Source organism: Rhinatrema bivittatum, chromosome 2 (genome assembly GCF_901001135.1).
Source record: "Rhinatrema bivittatum chromosome 2, aRhiBiv1.1, whole genome shotgun sequence".
Lineage (NCBI taxonomy): Eukaryota > Metazoa > Chordata > Amphibia > Gymnophiona > Rhinatrematidae > Rhinatrema > Rhinatrema bivittatum.
In genome coordinates this window covers 86,644,438-86,670,660 of record NC_042616.1, presented here as the reverse complement: position 1 = coordinate 86,670,660, position 26,223 = coordinate 86,644,438, and the positions used below count along the sequence as shown (strand labels likewise).

Below are 26,223 nucleotides of genomic sequence, written 5' to 3'. Positions count from 1 at the left end.
CCCCCCCCCCTAATTTGAGTAACAGACTAAAAATGTAGGCTTGAGACAGATGGGTTGGGAAAACAACGAAATTCAAGACGCTAGCTGTATCACACACCCAAATAACCAATTGGTGTGGTTTTAAAACTTTATCACATTCTTAAACAGCAAATAATATACTCTAAAACTCTATCACACTTCCAAATATATAGTTCAAGGTAAAAAGTCCCCATTTTTTTTTATCCATTGCGAAGTCGTGCTTTCAGCAGCGTCTTCCACTCCCACTCCCCCCCCCCCCAAAACAATCATATACAAGAAAATAGTGTCAGAGCAAAGAGTTGTAGGAATAACACCAAAGGAGAAAAGTAATACAGTCAAGAAACAAGTTGGTGTTTTGAAGACTATAGCTGGTATTGCTGATTTAAGAGAAATGTGGTGTAATAGGTTATTAGAAGCAAGCAAGTGCCTTTCCAGACGGCTGGTGACTTTTAGCTTTATCAGAGCCGTTTTTTTGGGGGTGGGCAAGCTGGGCGGTCGCCTGATGAAGCACCATGACAACAGAGGAGAGGCCTGGAATAGTAGACTTGCGACTTAGCTGCCTGAGGAGCTTTGATGGAGGGGGGGATTTGAGGAGTAAGGAATGTTAACAGCCTCTGGCCCGCCACCGCCACTTCCAGGGGTGATGGTACTACCTTTTCGCTAACGCTTCCATTCTCCGGGTGCCTCATATCTCTCTGCGGCGAGCTTTGGCTCAATCCTGGAGGGGGAGGCGCCATCAGTTCTGGGGGTTGCTTTGTGCGCCATTTGCCCTAAATCCGGCCCTGAGCTTTATCCATGATATTTAGTTATTTACTATCTAGAAAACACTTTGGGGAAAAATATAAAATTGCCCTTGTAATGTTTTCAACACAGACACCCTGTACTTACTGCCACTGTAATAACGTTCAGTCGTGCTGCCGAGAGCAGTTATTACCGATGCACAGGAACCTTGTTTCTTTCTTAAATTCCACATGCTCTAAAATAAAACACTGTAGCTTTAATGATGATTTTTCTCTCCCCTTCACAGTGGAAGAGATTGTACTCGAGGAGTATGGATTTCCCCTGACTGGGTCAGAGGTCAGATACTACGCCAACCATGTGCTGTCCTACAATCAGGCCATGCGAGTTCCACGATGGGTGATTGAACATATTTCCCAGCACAAAACAGTAGGTATGTGGGGTTTGGGGGGGGGGGGGGGTGACACTAAGTAAGATAGACTTGCAGAGAATGACTTAAAGGTTAATTTCTTTTGAAAATTTTCCACAAGGCGTTTTGGTTTCTTTTGCTAGCTACTTGTCTCTTTCTTATTCAGCTTACTTTTGACACACTCCATCTATTTCCTCTCCTCCTTTTTAATGAGGTTTATTATGTTGAGATCTGTTCTTGGTTGCCCCTACCCTAATGTAGCCAGCAGTGTAAAAAAAAAAAAAAAGTTCCTGTTTTCTCTAAGAATCTGTAGTGAGTGAGGTTAAATTGTTGTATCTCCTACATGCTTGAGAATCTGCACAACCAGTGTGGATGCTGGCATGGGGATCTGCTAAGAATCTGCATAGTAGGGCATTTCTTATTTTGTGTGTAAAAAAAAAAAAAAGCGTCATATATAATATTGGGAAAAAAATGAAATTGAAAATATACTAGATTAACTTTGTGGAGCAGAACACAAGGTTCTGATTTAAAGGGAGAATAATCACCATCTATCTTGAATTAGGCAACTTTGTCACTCCATGGGAGTGAGAAGAAGAGAGGGTAGAAGGGTGTGTGTGTGTGTGAGAGAGAGAGAGAGAGAAAGGAAGAAGTTTGTGTGTATCCTCCTCTCCTCTCTACTAATTCTCTACAATCTCAGGTAACGGAAATGGAAAGTTTCCACACATGGAGGAATTGTTTATCCTTTTTACTGTAGTTTTAATTATTGGTTGTTTGATATATCTGCTCTTTTGAAATATTTGATTGATTTTGAGGAAATGTTTAAAGTATTTTATCCTTTCCTAGTGTGTAGACAGATGGAATCGGGACCAGTGGTTTATGCTCCCCTTCCAGCAGATGGAGACGCTGTCATCACATCACAGTATATATATAGTCCTGCGGTGATCCTAGCCTGTCAATATTCTCTGTCTCCAGCAGATGGTGCAAAAAAAACACACCGGAAACAGGTCCAATATTGCAGCAGCAACCAAGAAGAAAGAACCGGTAAACACCACGGATTCTTAATTCTTTTTTTAGTATCTGGATAGCCCGACTCAGGCCGAGTTTCGCTCAAAAGAGCTGCATCAGGGGCTAATAAAAACACATATAAAACATGTATAAACATATAAATACATATAAAAACATTTAAAAACATTTAAGACATTTGAAGCCATGTATACCAACAAGAACTGAAATCATAATAAATTAAAAAATAATAGACATACTGTAATATAGCCATATACTTAAAAGCACAAAAAAATTTATACAATAAATTACATTCTTTTTTTGTGTAAAAGAAATTATATGAATTCAATCCATAAAAAATATGATTAAATGGTCAAAATAACCCAAGAGTAACAAAAACATTGGATACCTATAGCACAGGATGCCCAGATACCGCATCCAGTGGATGGACTTCACTGTGGGGTAGATTTTAAAACCCCTGCGTGCCATTGAATTCATATAATTTCTTTTACACAAAAAAAATGTAATTTATTGTATAAATTTTTTTGTGCTTTTAAGTATATGGCTATATTACAGTATGTCTTTATTATTTTTTAATTTATTATTTATGATTTCATTTCTTGTTGGTATACATGGCTTCAAATGTCTTAAATGTTTTTATATGTATTTATATGTTTATACATGTTTTATGTGTTTTTATTAGCCTCTGATGCAGCTCTTTTGAGCGAAACTCGGCCTGAGTCGGGCTATCCAGATACTAAATAAAGAATTAAGAATCCGTGGTGTTTACCGGTTCTTTCTTCTTGGTTGCTCCAGCAGATGGTGGACATGCATCTCCCTATGGGGATTGCTTCGAGTTTTTTGATAGGAGAAATTTATAATCTAAATTAAGGAAATGGAAGCCCCGCTCTCCTATGGCAATACATAAAGGTCCTTCCCCCAGTTGAGAATTCCTGAGGTGATTTCTGTGGTCCCTCAGAGATGTGCTTTGGTTCGGTAGCTGGTTTTATTAGCGTGGACTTAATTCCTTGAGCGACTGAAAGGCAGCGGGTGCAGGAAGCAGAGTGTGATGGTGACGGCAATTGCCTTCTCCTCCCACAGCCAGAGACCGTCTCTGTGCTCAGCCAGCTAAGGTTGAGTTTAAAAAAAAAAGGAAGAAATATACAAAGACTTAGTGGGAGGTTTTACTGCACAGGGCTTCCTTCTCCCACCTGGTCACCAAGCTCTGTGCATGTTCCAGCATTCGTCCCACTCTGTGGCAGGTAGAGGGATGTGGGCAGCCTGGTGGGTTGAGCAGCCTCTGTAGGGCTAGGCTCTGCTCTGAGGCTTTTCCCTGCGCGCAGTGTGGTAGGCCGCAACGGCTTTTCGCATGCTTTCAGAGGCTGCCCTCTACTGGCTTGTAGGTCCAGCGAATGCTTCTTGCTGTGTGTCCAGTTGTGCATGCAGTTTTTGGGCGCACAGTAAAGCCTTGAATTTTGAGTGCTCTTGTTAAGCGCAGCCTAGTGGCTGCACGCTTCCGTCAGCACTCGTGTTTATGTGTGCTCTCATTTTGGTGCCTGGGTGTGCGCGCATAAGTCTTGGATGCATACATTTTAGATGTATCGTTGAGTGCCGAAGTGTGCACGCACAAGTATTGGACACACAATTTTTGGGCACCTAGTTTGGGTGCATATATTTCAAAAAAAATAAAAAGGCAGCTAGACGCAAGCCTCCAGCCGCCACTCAGCACATTGTCGGCATCGATAGCACTAGTACCTCAGAAGCCTGAGTGCTTTATCTTTGCACTGCCTGTTCTTTTCCGGTGTCTCCTCCTGGAGTGCCCGCTGCTTTGAGCCAGTGCTGGTTGGAGGTTCAGAGTGCCTTGTCTTGCTCTGTTTTTGGCTAAGCCTGGTTCTCCCAGCCAGATGTGGTCTGGTTGAAGACATCTCAGGTGGGGCACCTGATCTTCGCCCTCCTCTAACTGTTCCTCAGCAGGGGAAAGTGGCTCAGTGCCTCTGGATGCTTCTACCTTTTTTTTTTTCAGCGCCGCAGTGTCCCTTGAGGAGCAGTGGGGTCCGCTGGATGGAGCGAGGCTGGTTTGGAGGATGGCGCCAGATTCTGCCAATCTTGAGGATGGGGAACTCCTCACCACGATTGGAGCCGTATAGAGCTATGTGATGATTCTCTCATAGAGATGAACTGCCAGCTCTGTTGTTTCACAGACATTCCAAGATGCTTGGAGTTCCTGGGGCAGATTCCTTTCTGAGTCAAGGGGAAATCCTAGTTTGGTTTTCTTGCATAAAACCTCATGTTTTTTCCCTGTAATGGAAGCCATTCTAGAATTGATTGAGCTTGAGTGCCTAAGAGGTTATTTCCAAAGGGGTTGGATTTTGGAAGACCTGTAGCGCGTTCTTTTTCCGAAGTCAGATGCACTTGTGAGTGCAGTCTCCAAGTGGAACACTATTCCTGTGAAAGGGGGAAAGACTTTGAAGGATGCTCATGTTAGCGAGATTGAGACTATCCTTGAGCAGGCGTTTGAAGCTGTGGTAGTGACCCGCATCGCTTCATGTGGTTCCTTGATGGCTTGTTCTTGTTTGCTTTTCTCCTAGGAGGTTGCTGACAATGGCATAAATCCTAGCACTGTTATGGTACCAGCTGTTGCCTTTTTGTCTGATGCAGGCTGAGCCTTGGTCGCAGCTTGTCCAGAAGAGGTGACTTTGATTCTGGCGGCTTGGTGCCAGTTATGGTTGAGAAATTAGAACATAACATAAGAACATGCCATACTGGGTCAGACCATGGGTCCATCAAGCCCAGCATCCTGTTTCCAACAGTGGCCAATCCAGGCCATAAGAACCTGGCAAGTACCCAAAAACAGTCTATTCCATGTTACCGTTGTTAGTAATAGCAGTGGCTATTTTCTAAGTCAACTTAATTAATAGCAGGTAATGGACTTCTCCAAGAACTTATCCAATCCTTTTTTAAACACAGCTATACTAACAGAATTAACCACATCCTCTGGCAACAAATTCCAGAGTTTAATTGTGCGTTGAGTGAAAAAGAACTTTCTCTGATTAGTTTTAAATGTGCCACATGCTAACTTCATGGAGTGCCCCCTAGTCTTTCTATTATCCAAAATAGTAAAAAACGGATTCACATCTACCCGTTCTAGACCTCTCATGATTTTAAACACCTCTATCATATCCCCCCTCAGCCGCCTCTTCTCCAAGCTGAAAAGTCCTAACCTCTTTAGTATTTTCTCATAGGGGAGCTGTTCCATTACCTTTATCATTTTGGTAGCCCTTTTCTGTACCTTCTCCATCGCAATTATATCTTTTTTGAGATGCGGCGACCAGAATTGTACACAATATTCAAGGTGCGGTCTCACCATGGAGCGATACAGAGGCATTATGACATTTTCAATTTTATCCACCATTCCCTTCCTTTCTGTTTGCTTTTTTGACTGCCGCAGCACACTGAACTGACTATTTCAATGTGTTATCCACTATGACGCCTAGATCTCTTTCTTGGGTAGTAGCACCTAATATGGAACCTAACATTGTGTAACTATATCATGGGTTATTTTTCCCTATATGCATCACCTTGCACTTGTCCACATTAAATTTCATCTGCCATTTAGATGCCCAATTTTCCAGTCTCACAAGGTCTTCCTGCAATTTATCACAATCTGCTTGTGATTTAACTACTCTGAACAATTTTGTATCATCTGCAAATTTGATTACCTCACTCATCGTATTTCTTTGCAGATCATTTATAAATATATTGAAAAGTAAGGGTCCCAGTACAGATCTCTGAGGCACTCCACTGCCCACTCCCTTCCACTGAGAAAATTGTCCATTTAATCCTACTCTCTGTTTCCTGTCTTTTAGCCAGCTTGCAATCCACGAAAGGACATCACCACCTATCCCATGACTTTTTTACTTTTCCTAGAAGCCTCTCATGAGGAACTTTGTCAAACGCCTTCTGAAAATCCAAGTACACTACATCTACTGGTTCACCTTTATCCATATGTTCACCTTTGTCCACTCCTTCAAAAAAGTGAAGCAGATTTGTGAGGCAAGACTTGTCTTGGGTAAAGCCATGCTGACTTTGTTCCATTAAACCATGTCTTTCTATATGTTCTGTGATTTTGATGTTTAGAACACTTTCCACTATTTTTCCTGGCACTGAAGTCAGGCTAACCGGTCTGTAGTTTCCCAGATCTCCCCTGGAGCCCTTTTTAAATATGGGGGTTACATTAGCTATCCTCCAGTCTTCAGGTACAATGGATGATTTTAATGATAGGTTACAAATTTTTACTAATAGGTCTGAAATTTCATTTTTTAGTTCCTTCAGAACTCTGGGGTGTATACCTTCCGGTCCAGGTGATTTACTACTCTTCAGTTTATCAATCAGGTCTACCACATCTTCTAGGTTCACCGTGATTTGGTTCAGTCCATCTGAATCATTACCCATGAAAACCTTCTCCAGTACGGGTACCTCCCCAACATCCTTTTCAGTAAACACCGAAGCAAAGAAATCATTTAATCTTTCCGCGATGGCCTTATCTTCTCTAAGTGCCCCTTTAACCCCTCTATCATCTAATGGTCCAACTGACTCCCTCACAGGCTTTCTGCTTCGGATATATTTAACAAAGATTTTACTGTGAATTTTTGCCTCTATGGCCAACTTTTCAAATTCTCTCTTAGCCTGTCTTATCAATGTCTTACATTTAACTTGCCAAGGTTTATGCATTATCCTATTTTCTTCTGTTGGATCCTTCTTCCAATTTTTGAATGAAGATCTTTTGGCTAAAATAGCTTCTTTCACATCCCCTTTTAACCATGCGGGTAATCGTTTTGCTTGCTTTCCACCTTTCTTAATGTGTGGAATACACCTGGATTGTGCTTGTAGGATTTTTTTTTTTTTTAACAATGACCATGCCTCTTGCACACTTTTTACTTTTGTAGCTGCTCCGTTCAGTTTTTTCTAATTATTTTTCTCATTTTATCAAAGTTTTTCCCTTTTGGAAGTTTAGCACGAGAGCCATGGATTTGCTTCCTGTCCCCCTTCCAGTCATTAATTCAAATTTGATCATATTATGATCACTATTGCCAAGCGACCCCACCACTGTTACCTCTCTCACCAAATCCTGTCTCCACTCAGAATTAGGTCTAAAATTGCTCCCTCTCGTCGGTTCCTGAACCAATTGCTCCATAAAGCTATCATTTATTCCATCCAGGAACTTTATCTCTGTAGCGTGTTTCGATGATACATTTACCCAGTCAATATTGGGGTAATTGAAGTCTCCCATTATTACCGCACTACCAATTTGGTTAGCTTCCCTAATTTCTCTTAGCATTTCACTGTCAGTCTCACCATCTTGACCAGGTAGACGGTAGTATACTCCTATCACTATAATTTTCCCCGACACACAAGGGATTTCTACCCATAAAGATTCAATTTTGTATTTAGTCTCATGCAGGATGTTTATCCTGTTGGTCTCTATGCCATCCCGGACATAAAGCGCCCCACCGCCTCCCGGATGCTCCTCTCTGTCATTGCAATATAATTTGTACCCTGGTATAGCACTGTCCATTGATTGTCCTCCTTCCACCATGTCTCTGAGGTGCCAATTAAGTCTATGTCATCATTTACTGCTATACATTCTAATTCTCCCATCTTACTTCTTAGACTTCTAGCATTAGCATACAAACATTTGCTTTTCTACTTTTTTAGCATCGACAAAAAAGGAGCCCTGTATTCCGGATTCTAACTATATAGGACTTTTAACTACCACTCATTTGCTTTTCTACTTTTTTAGCATCGACAAAACTTTTAAGCTGATCCGGATGAAAAAAGATATAATTATCTCTTCCATACTTAATGATACTTTCCTCCCTCAGGTCTCACTCTGGACTCACACTGGGGCCGATGCAATACAGTGCGCTCAGCCGAGCGCACTGTATAACCCGCATTCGGACATGGGTTGAATAGGCGCTAATGAATCCCCTAATGCAATAGGGGGATTAGCGCCTATTCAATGCATGTCTGGCACAGAGTGAGTCTAATAGTTCTAATCACATGCAAATGCATGTGATTGAGGCTATTAGCATTCACTCCAGATGCAAAATAAAAATGTGTCTAGGATGCACATTTAGCGCTCAGCAATTAATGCCTGCCTGGAGTAGACGTTAATAGCTGTACTTGTTTGAAATGCTTAAATAAATCCAATAAAAAAGGTTTTTTAAAAAAAAAAACCCCAAAAAAAACCCAACAGTTGAAAGTCGGGTGTAGGAAACGGACGCTCAACTGACAAGCGTCCGTTTCCTGAACCCCCGGCATCTGTTTTCCTAACCGGCAGACGACCCTAGTGCCTCCTTGCTAACGTAACTCCCTAACTTAAATATTGCATGGCGCCCCCTTTGGGGGTGCCTGGGGCGCATTAAGAAAGCGGGCGCTGTCTGTTCAGCGCCTGCTTTCTGCGCAAATTTATTGTATTAGCCCCACTGTGTCCCTTAGCAATTTGGAAGCTACCTGGTGTTAAACAAAAACATAATTTACTGCCGTGACCCCCTCCTCCTCCTCTCTGCCCATGCCTGTACCCCCTTCCTGGTCCTTTTCCCTGCCCCAAACCCAGTCTCCCCTCCACCCTGCCCACCTGTTGCTGGGCTGCCCAGTGCCCCAGGCTTGCAGGTAACACGGCTGGCCATGGGGGGAGACGACGGTAGTAGCACCTCCTTGGATGACACATAGGAGCTGCTTGCCTCACTACAGTGGGGCATGCAGCATAGGTGCCTTAGTGCCTCTTGGGCCTGGCATCTTGGGTAGTTGCCTGCACCTCCCGACATTCCTGGCTCCATTCTATTTCCCTTCCTTCCTGCCCAGCATATTTTGTTGCCCTCTGAGATCGAGTGTGAGAGAGAGAGGGGAGCGTATGTGAGTGAGTGTGTTTGTGTGTGAGAGAGGGAATGTATGAGGAGAAAGTTTGTGCCCCCCACTATCCCCTAATAATCCATGAGATAAGAAATGGGGTGCAGCTGAGTGGCAGGGGGGCCGCCTCCTTTGCCCTGAGAGGCTGGAAGAGAAACTGTTGCCTGCGTGTAGCCTGTCAGCCAATTATTGCCCTTTAATACGTACATAAATACACTGTTTAGGTGGTTCACCGGCTGGATCTAAAATTTATGCAAATAGGGCAAGTTACCATCTCTACCCCACCCCTCCCTTTTTCCAGTCTTCAGGTGTCCAGTCTTGGTCTGAGGAAAGGTTGGCAACCCTAAGCCACGGTTAATTTTCCTGGTCAAAGACCCTGGGATTTAACCTCTGGATATCAGATTATGTTTTACTTCTGCTTTGCTGCATTAGCAAAAGCTGCTGTGTGTGTGTTTTTTTTTCTAGCTCAGACCTAACGATTTGTGATCTCCTTCCCCACTCTGGTTACCAGGTGGTACATGAGGGAGGCTTCTTTCTTCCCCCCCCCCCCCCCCCCCTGAACAGTCAGCGCCCGCTCTCTTAATGCGTGCATGGTGCCCCAAAGGGGGGAGGGGGTGCCATGCAATATTTAAATTAGGGGGTCGCGGCTGCCTGTCTGCCAGTAATGAAAACGGCCCCCCGAGTTTATCGGTGGCCATTTTCATTACTGGCAGACAGGCAGTAATGAAAAACCTGTGTGTGTGAGCGAAGCAGAGGGCAGCAGCGGGGTCGAAGATGGATGAGTTTCAGATGGTGGAGGAGGTGAGTCCCACCGTGCCCGTCTTACTGGGGGCTCGTGCTAGCAGCAACGTTGAGGCAGGCTCTGTAAAGGGGCAATTTGAGCGGGCGCTCTATTTTAATTATTATTATTTTTTTTTACTTTAAAATAGAAGTACAGAAAAGCAGTTTTTTTTCTGCTTTTCTGTACTTCTTTTCAATGCGCTTAGCTATTAATGCCTGCGCCAGGCAGGCATTAATATCTGAGCGATAAATGTGCGTCTGAAATGCACATTTATGTTTTTGAATTGGGAGTGAATGAGTAATAGGCTCGTTGGCATGCATTTGCATGTGATGAGTGCTATCTCATTCACTCCGCGTTAGACGCGCGTTAAATAGGCGCTGATCCCCTTATTGCATTAGGGGATTGATTAGCGCCTATTTTTCACGCATCTAACTGCTCGTTAAGAGTGCCCTTGGCTGAGCGCACCATATTGCATCAGCCCCATGGTCAGGCTCTATGACTGCCCAAACTCTGCTGGTGAGGGGGGGGATATAAGGCAGGGCCTGAACTAATTTTCATTAAAGGTTAATTTTGTCTCACTGTATGTGCTGAGGTGTCAGAACCGACCTGCTGTAGTCTTCTCTGGAAATTTCCTCTTTAGCCTTTCACAGCTGAAGGACAGATCAAATATCTCAGCAAACCTGCTCTGCTGGTTTTCCCTTAGTATTTCAAACAGCAAGGCAAGTTATTAGAATCTCACAGCTAGGCTGGGAAAATGCCTCTGGATTCATTATGGTTAACAGTTTAACTCTTTCCTTGTCAGCTATTGTGATTTCCTTCCCAGGACACTCTGCATACATGACTCAATCTCACATGAAAACTCTAGATGAACTGTTTAATTCTTTCCTGTGCATTCATTTTATACAAGACAAATTTGACTAAATTATTCTATCTCTGTGGAACCTCTATTATATATGTTGGGAGAAGAGCTATGATTTCTAACCCCACCTCCCTTTATGTATGTACCTACTATTTAACAGTGACCCTCCTGTTTGTTAGAAAATTAGCCAAAATGCCGAAAAAACAAATCTCCTTTATTCTAAAATTACACAGGCTAAGCTTAACACTTTGCATCAGGGGATACACAGGCAATAAGAAAAACAATAGTTACAATAGCATATTTAACATCTGGTGCTTATCAAATTACCATTAATTTCTGCTGGTCTCACTTCTTTCGCCAAGACTTACTTTTGAATGCTAATAAGCTCTACTTTACTAACTCATGGGGAGCCCAGGTTCTTACCATGACTTGGCAGTAGCTTACATTCTTGGGATGGTCGAGAAGTCCCTCCTTTCACTAGTCTTCAGCAGAGATGCAGAGAGGACAGTCACGGCCACCAAAGCAACAGACTGTTCAACTCTCAAGTCTCTTAATCTTGTCTCCGCAAGTCAACTTGGACCAGGATGCATGGGGGCAAAGCAGGGATGGAAAGCCACATCACGCAGATGGGTCGCCGCCTCTTCCAGTGGGTCTCTATCGACTGACCCTGAGTACTCTCACCCTGCTATTTTTTCAAGGGCTCACTTATGAATAATTTGGCAGCTCATGCATAGTCAGGTGAATGCATAATTAAGGCTTTTAATTAGCGGACCTTTCCGTGCTGCGGTAAGTTTTTAATGAATGACAGTTGTTCACGTTTAACAGAGCTCTGATAAATTATGGTCTTGGATAGACATTAGGAGCCATAAAAAGAGGCCTCAATATTATTGCAGGTCCGATTCCCATACCAGATCATCTGTGCTGATGTTTCTTATGGCCCCATTTTGGTGCCATCTCGATGTTAGGGTTTTGAGATGTTTGGTGGATTCTTAGGTGCTGCAGTGCTGACCACTCCCATGGGGAGGAGCCCTGCAGGGAACTGCAGTACTGGGCTAGACTCAGATGCACAAAAACAGAGTTTTTATTATACAGCTTGTAGAGTTCACCAGAGGTGGCAGTAGTGAGTAGATTCCTGCAGCAGCAGCAGTCTGGGGTCCTTGACTGAGTAGACCCGTCCCACAATGGTGGTGTAGGGAGCTCCGAAGCAGGTTTTCAATGAGGAGCTGTATGTGAGACAGACTGGTAGATGTTAGATTACTCACACTCTTGTGGCTGTAATGGTTGAGTTCCCAGCGGGTAGAAGTAATGGTAGCAGGCACAAAGGTAGACAACTCAGGCCCTCGAGGAGCAAATACCTGGATACTGGATAGGCACCTGGAAAGAAGCATAGGGCTCTCGAGGAGCGGGTACCCAAGTTAGTAATATCCTGGAGGGTGGAGAGAGCTTCCAGCAGCAGCAAGAAGCGGCAGAGCAGCTTAGACCGGACGAGTCCAATCCTTGCTAACTCAATCAGTCAGCAAATGGGCAACCTAAATACCCGGATGATGTGACGTCACTCGAGGGGGACGCCCCAGAGGTTCGCGCCAATGCTGGAATAAAGACGTGGTTAATTCAAGTTAGTATAGTTGTGTTTAAAAAGGGATTGGATAAGTACTTGGAGGAGAAGTCCATTAACTGCTATTAATTAAGTGGACATAGAAAATAGCCACTGCTATTACTAGCAACGGTAACATGAAATAGACTTAGTGTTTGGGTACTTGCCAGGTTCTTATGGCCTGGATTGGCCACTGTTGGAAACAGGATGCTGGGCTTGATGGACCCTTGGTCTGACCCAGCATGGCATGTTCTTTGGCTGCCCAGGGCTGAAAGGCCCTGTGTATTTTCTCTGCATTTAGCTGTGCATAGTCCAAATAGGTCAATGTCCATTTTTATTGACATCAGAGACTCCATCTTAGCTGCTTGTCCTTGATAGCAAGAATTGGGATATTTCCTACAGGTTCTGTTTGTGTTCTGCATTTGTGACTGAAGTGAGATAGTCTGCTAGCTGGGAAAACACCTTGTACACTGTTGGGTTGAAGGTTTTTCTGATTTTAGTAAAGGCTGGAACCCGTGATTGAAGGGCACTTCTGGTGCTAAAAATGATGGGATTAAGCTTGCTGGATACTGAACTGCCTGCAGCAAGTGCTGGGGATTTGATTATGTCGAGAGCTCCAAGGGGGGACCCCCCCCCCCAGCCCTTATTGCGCTTGATAACTTGTAATGTGGCCCCAGCACAAAAAAGATTTGCCTCCTCCCTCCTCCCTCCCCCCAATCTCGCTTCTCTTCCTCCTTTCTCTATTTCTGTGGTTTATGCTGTAATCCTCACAGTCCTATCAGCCTGTAACCTTGGAGCCACCTCTATACATATCCAAAACACTGCTAATATGTGACTTTTTTTCTCTATGATATTCTCTATGATATTACTCCATATCATCCTTTCTGAACAAACTACCAGAATTTTATTCACAGAATTTTATTCACAGTCTTATTACCTGTCATTTTTTCTGTCAGGACACACCTGAAAAATGGTTCTCACATGCATGACGCTGAACACATGATCAAGGGGCTAAATATAAACATATACTCTGTATCTACAGGATCCACCCTGACCCCCCCAACAATGGGTACAGAATAGAACTAGGACAATCCCCGTTCAATTTACCATACAAAAATGATGTTTCTGGTGTCAACTCAGTAACAGCAACATAAACACCCTCTCTCCTACCAAGTGCAGTAGCCCTCCTTATGAAAAAAAAAGTAATTTACCATCAATACATGTCCTATTGAGAAAACACAACAAATAATATTGATACAAATGCCTACATGCTAGTAAAATACTTTACCTCGGTCCCACACACACATGGAATTGACCTTCACCAAGTACAGAAAGACTGAAAAGTACAAATCTGGAGACAAACTGGAATGGAGAGCCAGAATCTGCAATAATGTACACAAACTAATGTGCAAAAGGTTACACCTGCATTATGGAACTTATTCAAACAGTAACAACCCTACCTATGAAAAGGCAACACTACAAAAATTTAACAAGGCCCTAAACACCAATACACCTCCTATTAGGAAAACAGAATCCCTACACAGAAACTACAAGTTTGCAGAATACCTTTACCTGGGTCACACATTTTTGTTTTTCCATTGTTTCACTGCATTCACTGTCTGGCTTCTTGCTGTTTCCAGTTTAGTTTTTGTTTCCACATTTCTGTTTATACATTTCTCAAGTAATATAAAATAATTTTAAAACTAAACTAATAAATGTTTCAAAACAACTGATAGAATAACATCTAGTCTTTAAATTATTAAAAATTCTCTAAACACCAATAAAATATTTCATGCAGCAGACACATCGCATAATACCCAGTAATTAAAATGGCAGTCAATCAAGAAAAATAAACTTAAAAAGCCACCTTTACTTACCCTCTCCAGCAACTCTCCTACTCCTTTTCCTTGCAGGCCAATAGCACATACCAGAAGCTGCAATGGCTGCTGAAGCTCTGTCCTTATGCTCCTGTTCCTTAGGGCCCAAGACTAATCTCTCTCTCTCTCTCTCTCTCTCTCTCACACACACACTCGTACACACACACACACCAGTCACCTCCCTGACCAATGTCTTTCTCACACATACACTACTCACATAAGAATATAAAAAATTGCCATACTGGGTCAGACCAAGGGTCAATCAAGCCCAGCATCTTGTTTCCAACAGTGGCCAGTCCAGGCTGCAAGTACCCAAAAACTAAGAATATCCCATCGTACTGATGCTAGTAATAGTAGTGGCTATTTTCTAAGTCAACTTGATTAATAGAAGGTAATGGACTTCTTCTCCAAGAACTTATCCAAACCTTTTTTAAACTCAGTTACACTAACTGCACTAACCACATCCCTGGTAACGAATTCCAGAGTTTAATTGTGCGTTGAGTAAAAAAGAACTTTCTCCGATTAGTTTTACATGTGCCACATGCTAACTTCATGGAGTGCCCCCTAGTCTTTCTATTATTCGAAAGAGTAAATAACAGATTCACATCTACCCGTTCTAGACCTCTCATGATTTTAAACACCTCTATCATATCCCCCCTCAGCTGTCTCTTCTCCAAGCTGAAAAGCCATAACCTCTTTAGTTTTTCCTCATAGGGGAGCTGTTCCATTCCCCTTATCATTTTGGTAGTCCTTCTCTGTACCTTCTCCTTCAGTCTGAAGATTCATACATTTTTTGCAGGTTTTTTTTTAAGATTGTTATTCACATAATCCCTCTCCAGATTTCTGGCTAAAATCCCCTGCTATATGCTAACTCTGAAAGAGTAAATAACCGATTAATATTTACCTGTTCTAGATTTCTCATGATTTTAAACACCTCTATCATATCCTCCCTCAGCCATCTCTTCACCAAGCTGAAAAGCCATAACTTCTTTAGTCTTTCCTCATAGGGGAGCTGTTCCATCCCTTTTGTCATTTTGGTTGCCCTTCTCTATCGAAACTATATATTTTTTGAGATGCTGTGACACCGTACCGTATTCAAGGCATACAGAGGCATATGACGTTTTCCGTTTTATTCACCATTCCATTCCTAATAATTCCTGTTTGCTTTTTTTGACTACCGCAGCACACCGAACCGATGATTTCAATGTGTTATCCACTATGATGCCTAGATCTCTTTCCTGTGTGGCAGCTCATAATATGGAACTAACTTCATGTGACTACACAGCAAGGGTTATTTTTCCCTATATGCATTACCTTGCACTTATCAACATTAAATTTCATCTGCCATTTGATGCCCAATTTTCCAGTTTCACAAGGTCCCCCTGCAATTTATCACAATCTGCTTGTGAGCCTGGAGCACAGGAGGGCAAAGGGGGTTCATTTTGGTAAGATTAGAAGGGGCTGAATGGGGATCATTGTGTGTATGCTTATGTGTGTGAGAGAGAGATTGATTCTGGGCTGTGGGTGTGGGTGCTAGATTGAGAGGTTAGAGAGGAGTTGTAAGGGGGAGCAGGACAGGAGCACAGTAAGGATTCCTACCTCTTCCCCTTCCCCCACCCACTGCAAGTTCTCTCTCCCTTGATCTCAATTTCTTTCCCCCCAGATCCTGGATTCTCCCTTTTTTTCCTCTTTCCAAATCCTGGAACCCAGCCCCCAACATTTCCTACTCCCTTCCCCTTTTTCAGTCCCATCCCTCTCCCTCTGTTCCTCCCATCTCAGATTCCATATGTTCCCTTCTTCTTCGATCTTCCCCCTTCTCCCCCATCCCCAGTCCTCTTTCCTTCTCATTCTCCTCTCTCCAATACCAAGTCCTTTCACTTTCTCCTTACCCCATTCCTAGTCGTCCTCCTTTCCTCTCCCCATCCCTGGTCCTCTCACCCTCCCCTTCTCTTCTGTCCAACTCCGAGATCGCCTTCCTTCAGATTATTTTTCCTCGCCCAATAAAAAAAAAAATTATACAGACACAAGCAAGGTTGGAAAATTACTTAATTTTTGTAAGATGGAAATATTTGCCAATGACCTTCAAATTGTTCCAGTTTTTGTGACAAAATATATGCCTGAGCTGCTGCAGCAAACTGGTGGACTGTGCTTTGCACTTCCTGCTCAATATTGTCTGACCTTACAGGGGGTGGGGGGAGGGAGGGAGTCGGCCGCACAACAGCAGTAACAGTGCTTAGGAATGGCAAACTCCTACTTCCGTCTCTGCAAGGTAGACCACAACGGCACAGGAGGAATCTTAGCGTCTTGTGGCACAGTGATTGGGAAGTTCTGGTGTTGGGGTAGTTGTCTCATTCCTGCTCTGACATAAGGTTACTGGCACCTGCCTAAGACCACATCCCCCTTATAACGACATAACTTCACAAGGGAAAAAGATGTTCTTTGTCACTGAAGGCTGTGGAGGGGGAAATCCCATGAGTAAGGACTAGTCTAGCAAGACTCAAGGAAATGAAATTATCAGGTAACATGAAATTTCACCTTTGATGTGTTAAGTATACACCAGTATTTTAGCTGCATAACAATTTCAGCATACTCTGGTACTTGGTTTCAAAATTAGAGGCTTTGTGGTGGCTGAAAAGTGTGTGTGTGTGTGTGTGTATGTATGTATATATATATATATATATATATATATATATATATATATATATATATATATATATATATATATATATATATATATATATATATATATATATATATATACATACTGTTAGGCACCCTATTGGAAATGTACCCCATACAGTTTTGGTAAGCAGTAGTAAGTAGCTGAATCATTCTTTCTTATCTTTCATTAGGGGATACGAACCGGGAACGCTGTAAATTCAGGCCTGATCCCAGTGTCCCTCCTATGTTCAGTGCCACTAATGAAGACTACTTTAAGAGTGGATGGTCAAGAGGTCACATGGCACCAGCTGGAGACAACAAATTTTCGGAGGTAAGCATGGATGAAGCATGGGGGGGAGGGGTATGGAGCATTAAGAATAATTTGCAATCTGGCTTTTTGGCAGCTGGACTGCTGCAGTAGTCTCACAACAATTCACCCTTTGTCTTTTGGGGCTTTGAAAGTTAATAGCAGAAGATATGCAATTGGGCCACAAAGTGAAGTTCTTTAGGAGGGTAATGAGTGGCAATACAGATAGAACTCATTGGATCAGTGTGTTCTAAAACTAGAAGCTTGTTTTTCCCTGTGTGTACCCAGATCAGTCCAGACTCCTGGGTTTTGCCTCCCTGCCAGCAGATGGAGACAGAGAGAGTTTCACTGACACTGTACATAACTCAGTGTGCCACCTGCAGTCCTTCAGTATTTCTCTGTCTCCAGCAGATGGTAGATGGTGTTAAAACCTGCAGTGGAGTTTATAAGAAAAAGAAGAAAAAGAGGAGAGCTTTCTACTTCCTTCCTGGGGAGAGGGGTGGGAGGATTAGGGGCTGGTAGAGCCATCCCCCCCCCCCCTGGCTTGAGGTGGACGAACAGGGGATTGGTGACCCTAATGGCAGCTTGCTCCGAGATTCCATGGGGATGTACATCTGGTGGTCCAAATCCCTCATTCCCCATGAGGCAGCATTGGTTCCACTGGCAGCTCTGCATTTCAGGTCATGTCGAAGCAGGGAAGAATTGAATTTCTGTTCCTCTTTGTTCCGGGGCTAGTTACAGCAGCGGATGCAGTTTTAAAGCTTGATTTAAAAAAAAGAAAAAAAAAAAAAAAGCGACCGGGAGGCAGTGGAATTGTTGTGCCGGTCACTCAGGTTCTTGATCGCTGCTTCAGAACTGGTTACCCGGGGATTTCCTGAGCTTCAGGTAAATGGGTTTGGGAATAGAGGAGCGCTGTTCAGGCCGTGTGGCAATGGCGCAAGGCAGACCGTGCCGTTCATGTGCAGACTTGCGGTCACGCCTAAATTCATACAGCTTGTATTTGATGTGCATCCCTGGTGGGGAAGTCACTTTGGGGAAGCCCAGCACTAGACTGACTGCTAAATGAGCCTCATGGGTGGCTGGGTCTAGTGCTGAGGCTTTCCCCAGTAGCACAAGAAAGGCGACCGTTTTTTATTCCCTAGCAGTGTCTGTAACATCGGCAGGAAAGGCGGGGAATACCCTCCTCAACTATCGCCGGTGGTTCCCTGTCCCACAGAGGTGCAGAGAGGCACTTACACTGAGGGAGGAGTCTCTGATTCTGGTAGAGGTCTTCAGCCAGTTTTAATTTACTTATGCACAAAGCTTGTTTAGTGGAACAGGCAGCGGGGAAAGCTGGCTCTCAGCCCAGTCTCCAGGGATTCTCGGCCGGTCAAAAGGCCTGAGCTGTTGAGAAGCTGTTCAGGCCTTCAGTGATTTTCGGTGCTGGATATTGAATGGATCTGGGCTTAAATATGTGGAAGGTGCAGACAGACTTTTCTTAGCCACATGGTAGGCTGTGGTGGTGGTTCTTTTCCCGTGCACATAGGCATGGGGCAGTTGCTTGTGTGGGGACCTGTGCATGTAAGGCTGAGGCCTAGATTTGAGCACGTACGTCTGTGACCTAGACTTAAGCGCGTATTTGCATGGGTACTTGTGCGCGTACGATTGCAGACTAGTCTTGAGCTCGTATTTGCACATGTCCTGGAGGAGTACACTTGTATGCACGGATGGTGTTGGTGTGTGCGCAGGAGGCCGCCTAGAGCCGAAATTCAGGTAAGCTAGGCGTGGGGCTGAACAGTTTAAAGCTCCTTGCCCTCTGTGAGGCTTGCTCTCTGAGAGCAATTCTCAGACCTCACTCTCTCTTTTTCTCTGTGTCAGCACCTTTTAGATGCTCAAAGCAATTTGATTACAGCTTTTGCCCATGTTGGGACATCCCCTCGGCCTCTGGTGTCTCTGGAGGGGAGTGGAATGGGAGGCAAGGCAATGGTCAGTTCTTCTCCTCCCTTGTTCCCAATGGCAGAAGCTTCCTCAAGAGATAGGTTGGAGACAGCAAGGTGGGCCTATGGGCTCTGGTATAGATCCATTCTCCTCCTGTGTGGAATGTTTCCAGGGCCTGCAGACTTTTCTGCAGGGGGACCCAGCAAAGGCGAAGCAACCTACTATGTAGGGATCGCATGCTCAGGCCTCCCATTTGTCAGTCATGGTGGGCAAATGCCACAGAGATTCTGTCCCTGGTAACGTTCAAGGGGATGTGGATCATGAGACATTGGAGGATTCTGATGGGGAATTGGCTTTCTCACTTCTAGAAAGGGAGAAATTACATCTGATTGAGAGCCGCATTGGACTCTGCTCAGATTTTTTCCTTTTTCGCAGAGATGTCTTACTGAATTTGTTAGCTCAGGCCTTGAACACGCTCACTGTGGCTGGAGGTCAGTTTTAAGTTGTCCTGTTTCTTTCTGCCCTGTATCCAATTTGAGTTCATTGGCCTTCCGTGGAATGCCTCAGAGGTATGTTTTTATAAAGGGGAAGAACCAATTTTCCTATATTCCATCTTTTTCGTGGTTCCAAAAAAAAGAAGGGGATGTTTCGGTTGATATTGGATTTAAAGAAGGCAAAAGTAGCTCTCAAGGTTCCCTGTTTCCAAAGACTCTGAGGTCCATCATGGCAGTATGTAAGGGAGAGTTCTTAGCAGGCATATCTGTACATAGCCATCAGGCCGGAGCCCCACAGATTCCTGAGGTTCATGGTCCTAAGGGAACATTTTTAATTTCAAGTCCTTCCCTTCGGCTGACAATGGCTCCGATACCTTCACCAAGGTGATGGTGGTGGTGTCGGCCACATTGCAAAAGGAGGTCCGTTGGTGCATCTGTGTCTGAATGACTGGCTTATTTGTAGGAATTTAGAGGAAGCATGTCTACAATCAGTACAAAAGGTACTGATGCTCTTCAAGTCTCTAGAATGGGTAGTGATCCTAGCAATGACCAATTTAATCCCCTCTCAAACTCTGGCGTATCTGAGAGCTCAGTTCGACAAGCTAGCGGAGAGAGTGTTTTTCACGAGAGAGATTGCTGAAATTGCAGAGTCAGGTATGGCATTTGCTAGAGCTTTCGGTGCCCAGAGTCTGGGACTATTTACAGGTTCTGGGTTTTATGGCATTGACATTTGAAATTAATGCATTGGGAATTTGCACATATGTGGCCTCTGCAGAGGGCTCTTCTCTCCTACTGGAATCCGTTATTGGAAGAGTTTCATCTTCCTCTTCCCTTAGAGGGAGAAAGCCAGGGACGGTCTTTTGTGGTGGCTGGCTTACACCAATTTCATGTGGGTGCTGAATTGGAGGTTCTGAATTGGGTAATAGTCACCACCACTGCAAGCCTCTCCAGATGGAAGGTGGGGTGTAAAGATCAGTTGGCGCAGGGCCAGTGATCGAAACAGGAGGCCTCATGGTCTATCAATTGGTTAGAGATGAGAGCGGTGCATTTCGCATTGCTTGCATGTCTGCTACGGATATGCGGCCATCCAGTATGGATCATATCAGATGGTGGCCTACATCCAGTATGATGGCCATCCAGTATGGATCCTATCGCGAGGCCTGGAAGTTGATTCTCTTGGCGGAGCAGCACTTGTAGCAGCTGGCAGCATCTTACATCGCCGAGGATACCCAATCTTCCAGTCTCACAAGGTCTTCCTGCAATTTATCATAATCCGCTTGTGATTTAACTGCTCTGAATAATTCTGTATCATCTGCAAATTTGATTACCTCACTCGTTGTATTCCTTTCCAAATCATTTATAAATATATTGAAAAAGCACCTGTCCAAGTACTGATCCCTGAGGCACTCCACTGTTTACCATTTTCCACTGAGAAAATTTACCGTTTAATCCTACTCTGTTTCCTGTCTTTTAACCAGTTCGTAATCCACGAAAGGACATCATCTCCTACTTTATAGTTTTCTTAGAAGCGTCTCATGAGGGACTTTGTCAATCACCTTCTGAAAATCCAAATACACTACATCTACCAGTTCACCTTTATCCACATGTATATTAACACCTTCAAAAAAATGAAGCAGAGTTGTGAGGCAAGACTTACCTTGGGTAAATCCATGCTGATTGTGTTCTATTCAACCATGTCTCTCTGTATACCTTGTAATTTTGATCTTTAGAATAGTTTTGACTATTTTTCCCAGCACTGAAGTCAGGCTTACTGGTCTATAGTTTCCCAGATTGCACCTGGAGCCCTTTTTAAATATTGGGGTTACATTGGTCATTCTTCAGTCTACAGGTACAATGGATGATTTTAATAGGTTACAAATTTTAACTATTAGATCTGAAATTTCATTTTGGAATTCCTTCAGAACCCTGGGATGCATACCATCTGGTCCAGGTGATTTGTCAATCTTGCCTACTACATCTTCCAGGTTAACAGTGATTTGATTCAGTTCATCTTGCTCATCACCCTTGAAAACCATCTCCGGAACCGGTATCTCCCAAACATCCTCATTAGTAAACACAGAAGCAAAGAATTAATCTTGTTTTTCTGCAATGGCCTTATCTTCCTTAAGAGCACCTTTAACCCCTCGGATATCTAATGGTCCAAACGACTCCCTCACAGATCAACATGGCTATAGACTGGCCGCTGAGGTTAAGAACATAAGAACATGCCATACTGGGTCAGACCAAGGGTCCATCAAGCCCACCATCCTGTTTCCAACAGTGGCCAATCCAGGCCATAAGAACCTGGCAAGTACCCAAAAACTAAGTCTATTCCATGTTACCGTGGCTAATAATAGCAGTGGTTATTATCTAAGTCAGCTTAATTAATAGCAGGTAATGGACTTCTCCTCCAAGAACTTATCCAATCCTTTTTTAAACACAGCTATACTAACTGCACTAACCACATCTTCTGGCAACAAATTCCAGAGTTTAATCGTGCGTTGAGTGAAAAAGAACTTTCTCCGATTAGTTTTAAATGTGCCACATGCTAACTTCATGGAGTGCCCCCTAGTCTTTCTATTATCCGAAAGAGTAAATAACCGATTCACCCGTTCTAGACCTCTCATGATTTTAAACACCTCTATCATATCCCCCCTCAGCCGTCTCTTCTCCAAGCTGAAAAGTCCTAACCTCTTTAGTCTTTCCTCATAGGGGAGCTGTTCCATTCCCTTTATCATTTTGGTTGCCCTTCTCTGTACCTTCTCCATCGCAATTGTATCTTTTTTGAGATGCGGCGACCAGAATTGTAAACAGTATTCAAGGTGCGGTCTCACCATGGAGCGATACAGAGGCATTATGACATTTTCTGTTTTATTCACCATTCCCTTTCTAATAATTCCCAACATTCTGTTTGCTTTTTTGACTGCCGCAGCACACTGAACAGACGATTTCAATGTGTTATCCACTATGACGCCTAGATCTCTTTCTTGGGTTGTAGCACCTAATATGGAACCTAACATTGTGTAACTATAGCATGGGTTCTTTTTTCCTATATGCATCACCTTGCACTTGTCCACATTAAATTTCATCTGCCATTTTGATGCCCAATTTTCCAGCCTCACAAGGTCTTCCTGGTGGACATTGGTCGCCTCTTCTCCATCACAGCCCAATATTTTCGGATCAGGTCACTCACTTCTGTCTCGTGGCTTTGCTTCTGAAAGGAGACGACTGAGACAGAGGGGGTATTCTGAAGCAGTTATTTCCACCTTATTGCAGGCTAAATGACTTTCTACATCCTTGACGTATATGCGAATTTGGAGCGTCTTCGACTCCTGATCTGCTGTTGGTGGAGTGCAGCTTCAGCCTGTTCCGGCTACAGTGTCATATATTTTGGCTTTTCTACAGGAAGGGATTGACCTTTAACTCTGAGAGTCCAGGTAGCAACATAAGGTTGTCTCTGGGGTAAGGTGCAAGGGTATCCTCTGTCTGCATATCCAGATTTTATTACAGTTCCTTTGGGTAGATAAGAACTTGCGTCCTCAGGTGCGGAACATTTGTCCACCTTGGAAACGGAATCTAATCCTTAGAGGATTTTGTGAGGCTTGGTTTGAACCAATAAAGAGGGCTGTGTTTAAGGAATAGACTCTTAAAGGGGTTTTCTTGTTGGCTGTTTGTTCAGCCAAGAGAATTTCAGAGTTCTAGCCGCTGTCGTGTTAAGATTCCTTCCTACAGATTCTGATTTTGAGGTATCTTTATGCATGGTGTCGTCTTTTCTGCTGAAGGTAGTCTTGGCGTCCCATCTTAGTCAGACAGTGGAACTTCCAGCTTTGGATTCCCCTGCGCCTCATGCTGGGTAGCTGAGGCTTTTAGATGAGTGTCGTGGATTATTAAGGTATCAATAGGTTACTAATGATTTCCGTAGATCGGATCACCTCTTTGTAGATCGGATCACCTCTTTGTAGATCGGATCACCTCTTTGTACTGTGGAGTGGTCCAAAGAAGGGAGGTAAGGCTTCTAAGGCTACAATTGCATGGTGGCTTAAAGAAGTGATCGAGTTGACTTACTTTTCTAAAGGGCACCCGGTGCCAAGGGGTTTAGCGGCACACTCGACGTGTTCTCAGGCGACTTCCTGGTCTGAGTCCCAATAGAAATCTGCAGGGCAGCTACTGGGAAGATGTTGAACACTTTTGCTAGGCATTATTGCTTTGATGTCAGGGCTCTGGCTTCCATGTGCTTTGGCAAGAGTGTTCTAGAGCAGAGCTCTCCAGGTTCCATCTGAGTTAAGGGGAGCTTAGGTAAATCCCAGGAGTTTGGACTAATCTGGGTACATACAGAGAGAGGAAAATTGGTCCTGCTAATTTTCATTCCTGTAGTACCACAGATCAGTCCAGAGAATTGCCCATTTACGGGGGGTGCGCTCGTACTGTTGCTTTATATATAGTGCGGAGTTGTTGGAGGTTTTTAATGCTGAATTCTTATGTTAAATTTGGGAAATGAGTTTTCCATTTGTCTTTTTGGGCAACTTTACCTTCCTCTGGCTCGCTGGAGAGGAGGGAGTTTGCTTAGAAGGTTATGGTTGTTGCTGTTATCTTGGCTTGGGTACAGGTCGATACTGAGGGACTCTAGGTGGCACACTGGGTTATGTCTCCATCTGCTGGCAGGGAGGCAAAACCCATCTGCTGGCAGGGAGGCAAAACCCAGGGAGGCAAAACCCAGGGAGGCAAAACCCAGGAGTCTGGACTGATCTGTGGTACTACAGGAATGAAAATTTGCAGGTAAGAGCCAATTTACCTTCCTGCTCTTTGGACTTCCAGCTCAGTCAGAACCCGGGCTGAGATCTGGCACAGTGGTCCTTTGTTCACAGCTACCTTTTGGGGGGGTGGGAGGTTCTGCCCCTATTTTATATCTCCTCTCAACTTTAGTCCATTTATTGCAAGCACAGTTATTGGCTACTGTATTTTAATTTATTATTGAATTCATACACCACCTTTCACGGCAAAGACTACTTCAAGGCAGATTACACAGAATGAAGCAAGGTCATTATAAATTAACAAACCAGGGATTATTATGAAATGTGCAATAGGAGGAGCTTAGTGATTGGGGCACTGGATTAAGATTCAGGAGGACTCTTGGGCTCACCTGTGCAATGTGTAACCTCTCTCTCTTCTTTGAGCCAGATAAAACCAAGGCATTTGAGCTAAAATTAAAAAAAAAAAAGGTACTTTTTTGGTCAACAAATTATTGTAGTTATTATTAAAATGGCCCTGTATAGGTCTAACTGAGGAAGGCCATCTGCAGTCCATCTTCATGCTTCTCCCAGCTTCTTTGGTGGTGGACTCCTGAGTTTACCACATCCCACTTGGGCTGCTCACTCTTCATGCTCCTTCCAGCTGCTTGCCAGGAAGTATGCGGCTCATACTGTTGTCTCAGGTTAGTCAGTTTTTTTGTTTTTATGGCTCCTCTACTCCTTCTCTTGCTGTTGCTAGTTCTCTCCTATCTTATTCCATGTCTACTATGAATGTCAAGCCCACTACAACCATTTTCTACATTCTTTATTGTCCTCCAGATCAGTCCAGATATATGTTTTTTCTCCTTTTCCAACAGTTGGAGACAGAGAACAAAAGCTTTATTGTACACTAAGGAACTTAGTGTGCTACCTGCAGTCTTTTAGTATTCTCTGTCTCCAGCCGTTGGTAGAATTGTTGAACCTACAGTCAGATGGGATGGTGGACAAATTGTTTCCAAGAGTATGCAAGTCCTACGTGGGCTATCCTGGTTGATTAGGGATGAGAAGGAGGTTGGTGACTTTGGCAAGCATGCGTCCTTGCAGGGAGTAGAGTCTGAAAGCTAGTGGAGCTAGCTCCCTCATTCCTTTGCCTCTCTTCTCTCCTTTCTATCTGCGCCCTGCTTGGATTCTAGAGATTCAATGTCAAGAAAATATATTTTTTCATTATTTTATGACTCTGCTGTTTTGGGTAAAGTTTAAAAAAAAAAAGCAGAGGGAGAACTAGTTGTTAAACATGGAGGAAATGTTTACTGACTCCAGTGGCAGTTGTCCTGTGCTGTGGAACCCTTTCCGACCAGATATTTGACCACAAGGAGGACAGTGAGTAAAGTGGTGGATTTGTTTTTCTCTGTTCCTGCTCTTGCATGGTGCTGACAGCAATGGCTGCTGCAGTGAGTGCGGGAAAAAGTGCCCCATGTATGGAGGCCGCCAAGGATGATTCAGGCCTTCAGGTTCTGTCAGTCTTACACGGGTGATGGAGAGGGTTGCACTGGTGAACCCATCTTGGCTAACGAGGGCGGATCAGTTCTTGGTTCCTGGAAGCAATCAGTTGCTATAGGTCCAGAGTCTGCAAGCGGGGATCTAGGCAGAGAAGCAGTGGCCATTTTAGGTGCTTCCGTTGCTAAGGGAGAGGGCAGAGAGGCCTTCACAGACCCACTTATTCTGACCCCAGAGGAGGGTAGCTTAAGCATGCCATGGGAAAAAGTGCTGGAAGCTCTACTTTTCAGGATAGGTTGGGGCAGGTGCCAGAAGGAGCCTTTTTCCCCCCTGAATTTGCTGTGCTCATGCATAGGGTGTTTTTATTTAAAAAGGCTCTGATTCTACTGTTGCTGGGGCACGAGGACTCCTTTGAGGGTCTTTGGGTTCCTCC

General features: G+C 43.9%; 1 protein-coding gene across 2 annotated transcripts in view; it reads left to right on the top strand.

Moving 5' to 3' along the window:
* The window catches only part of EXOG (exo/endonuclease G), a 118,269-nt gene that overhangs the window by 18,285 nt on the left and 73,761 nt on the right, over nt 1-26,223 (top strand). For both annotated transcript variants that reach the window (XM_029588413.1, XM_029588412.1), the window contains exons 2-3: nt 1,046-1,189; nt 17,040-17,179. In XM_029588413.1, the coding sequence (XP_029444273.1) occupies nt 1,046-1,189; nt 17,040-17,179 (284 nt within the window). The remainder of the gene's footprint in view (nt 1-1,045; nt 1,190-17,039; nt 17,180-26,223) is intronic.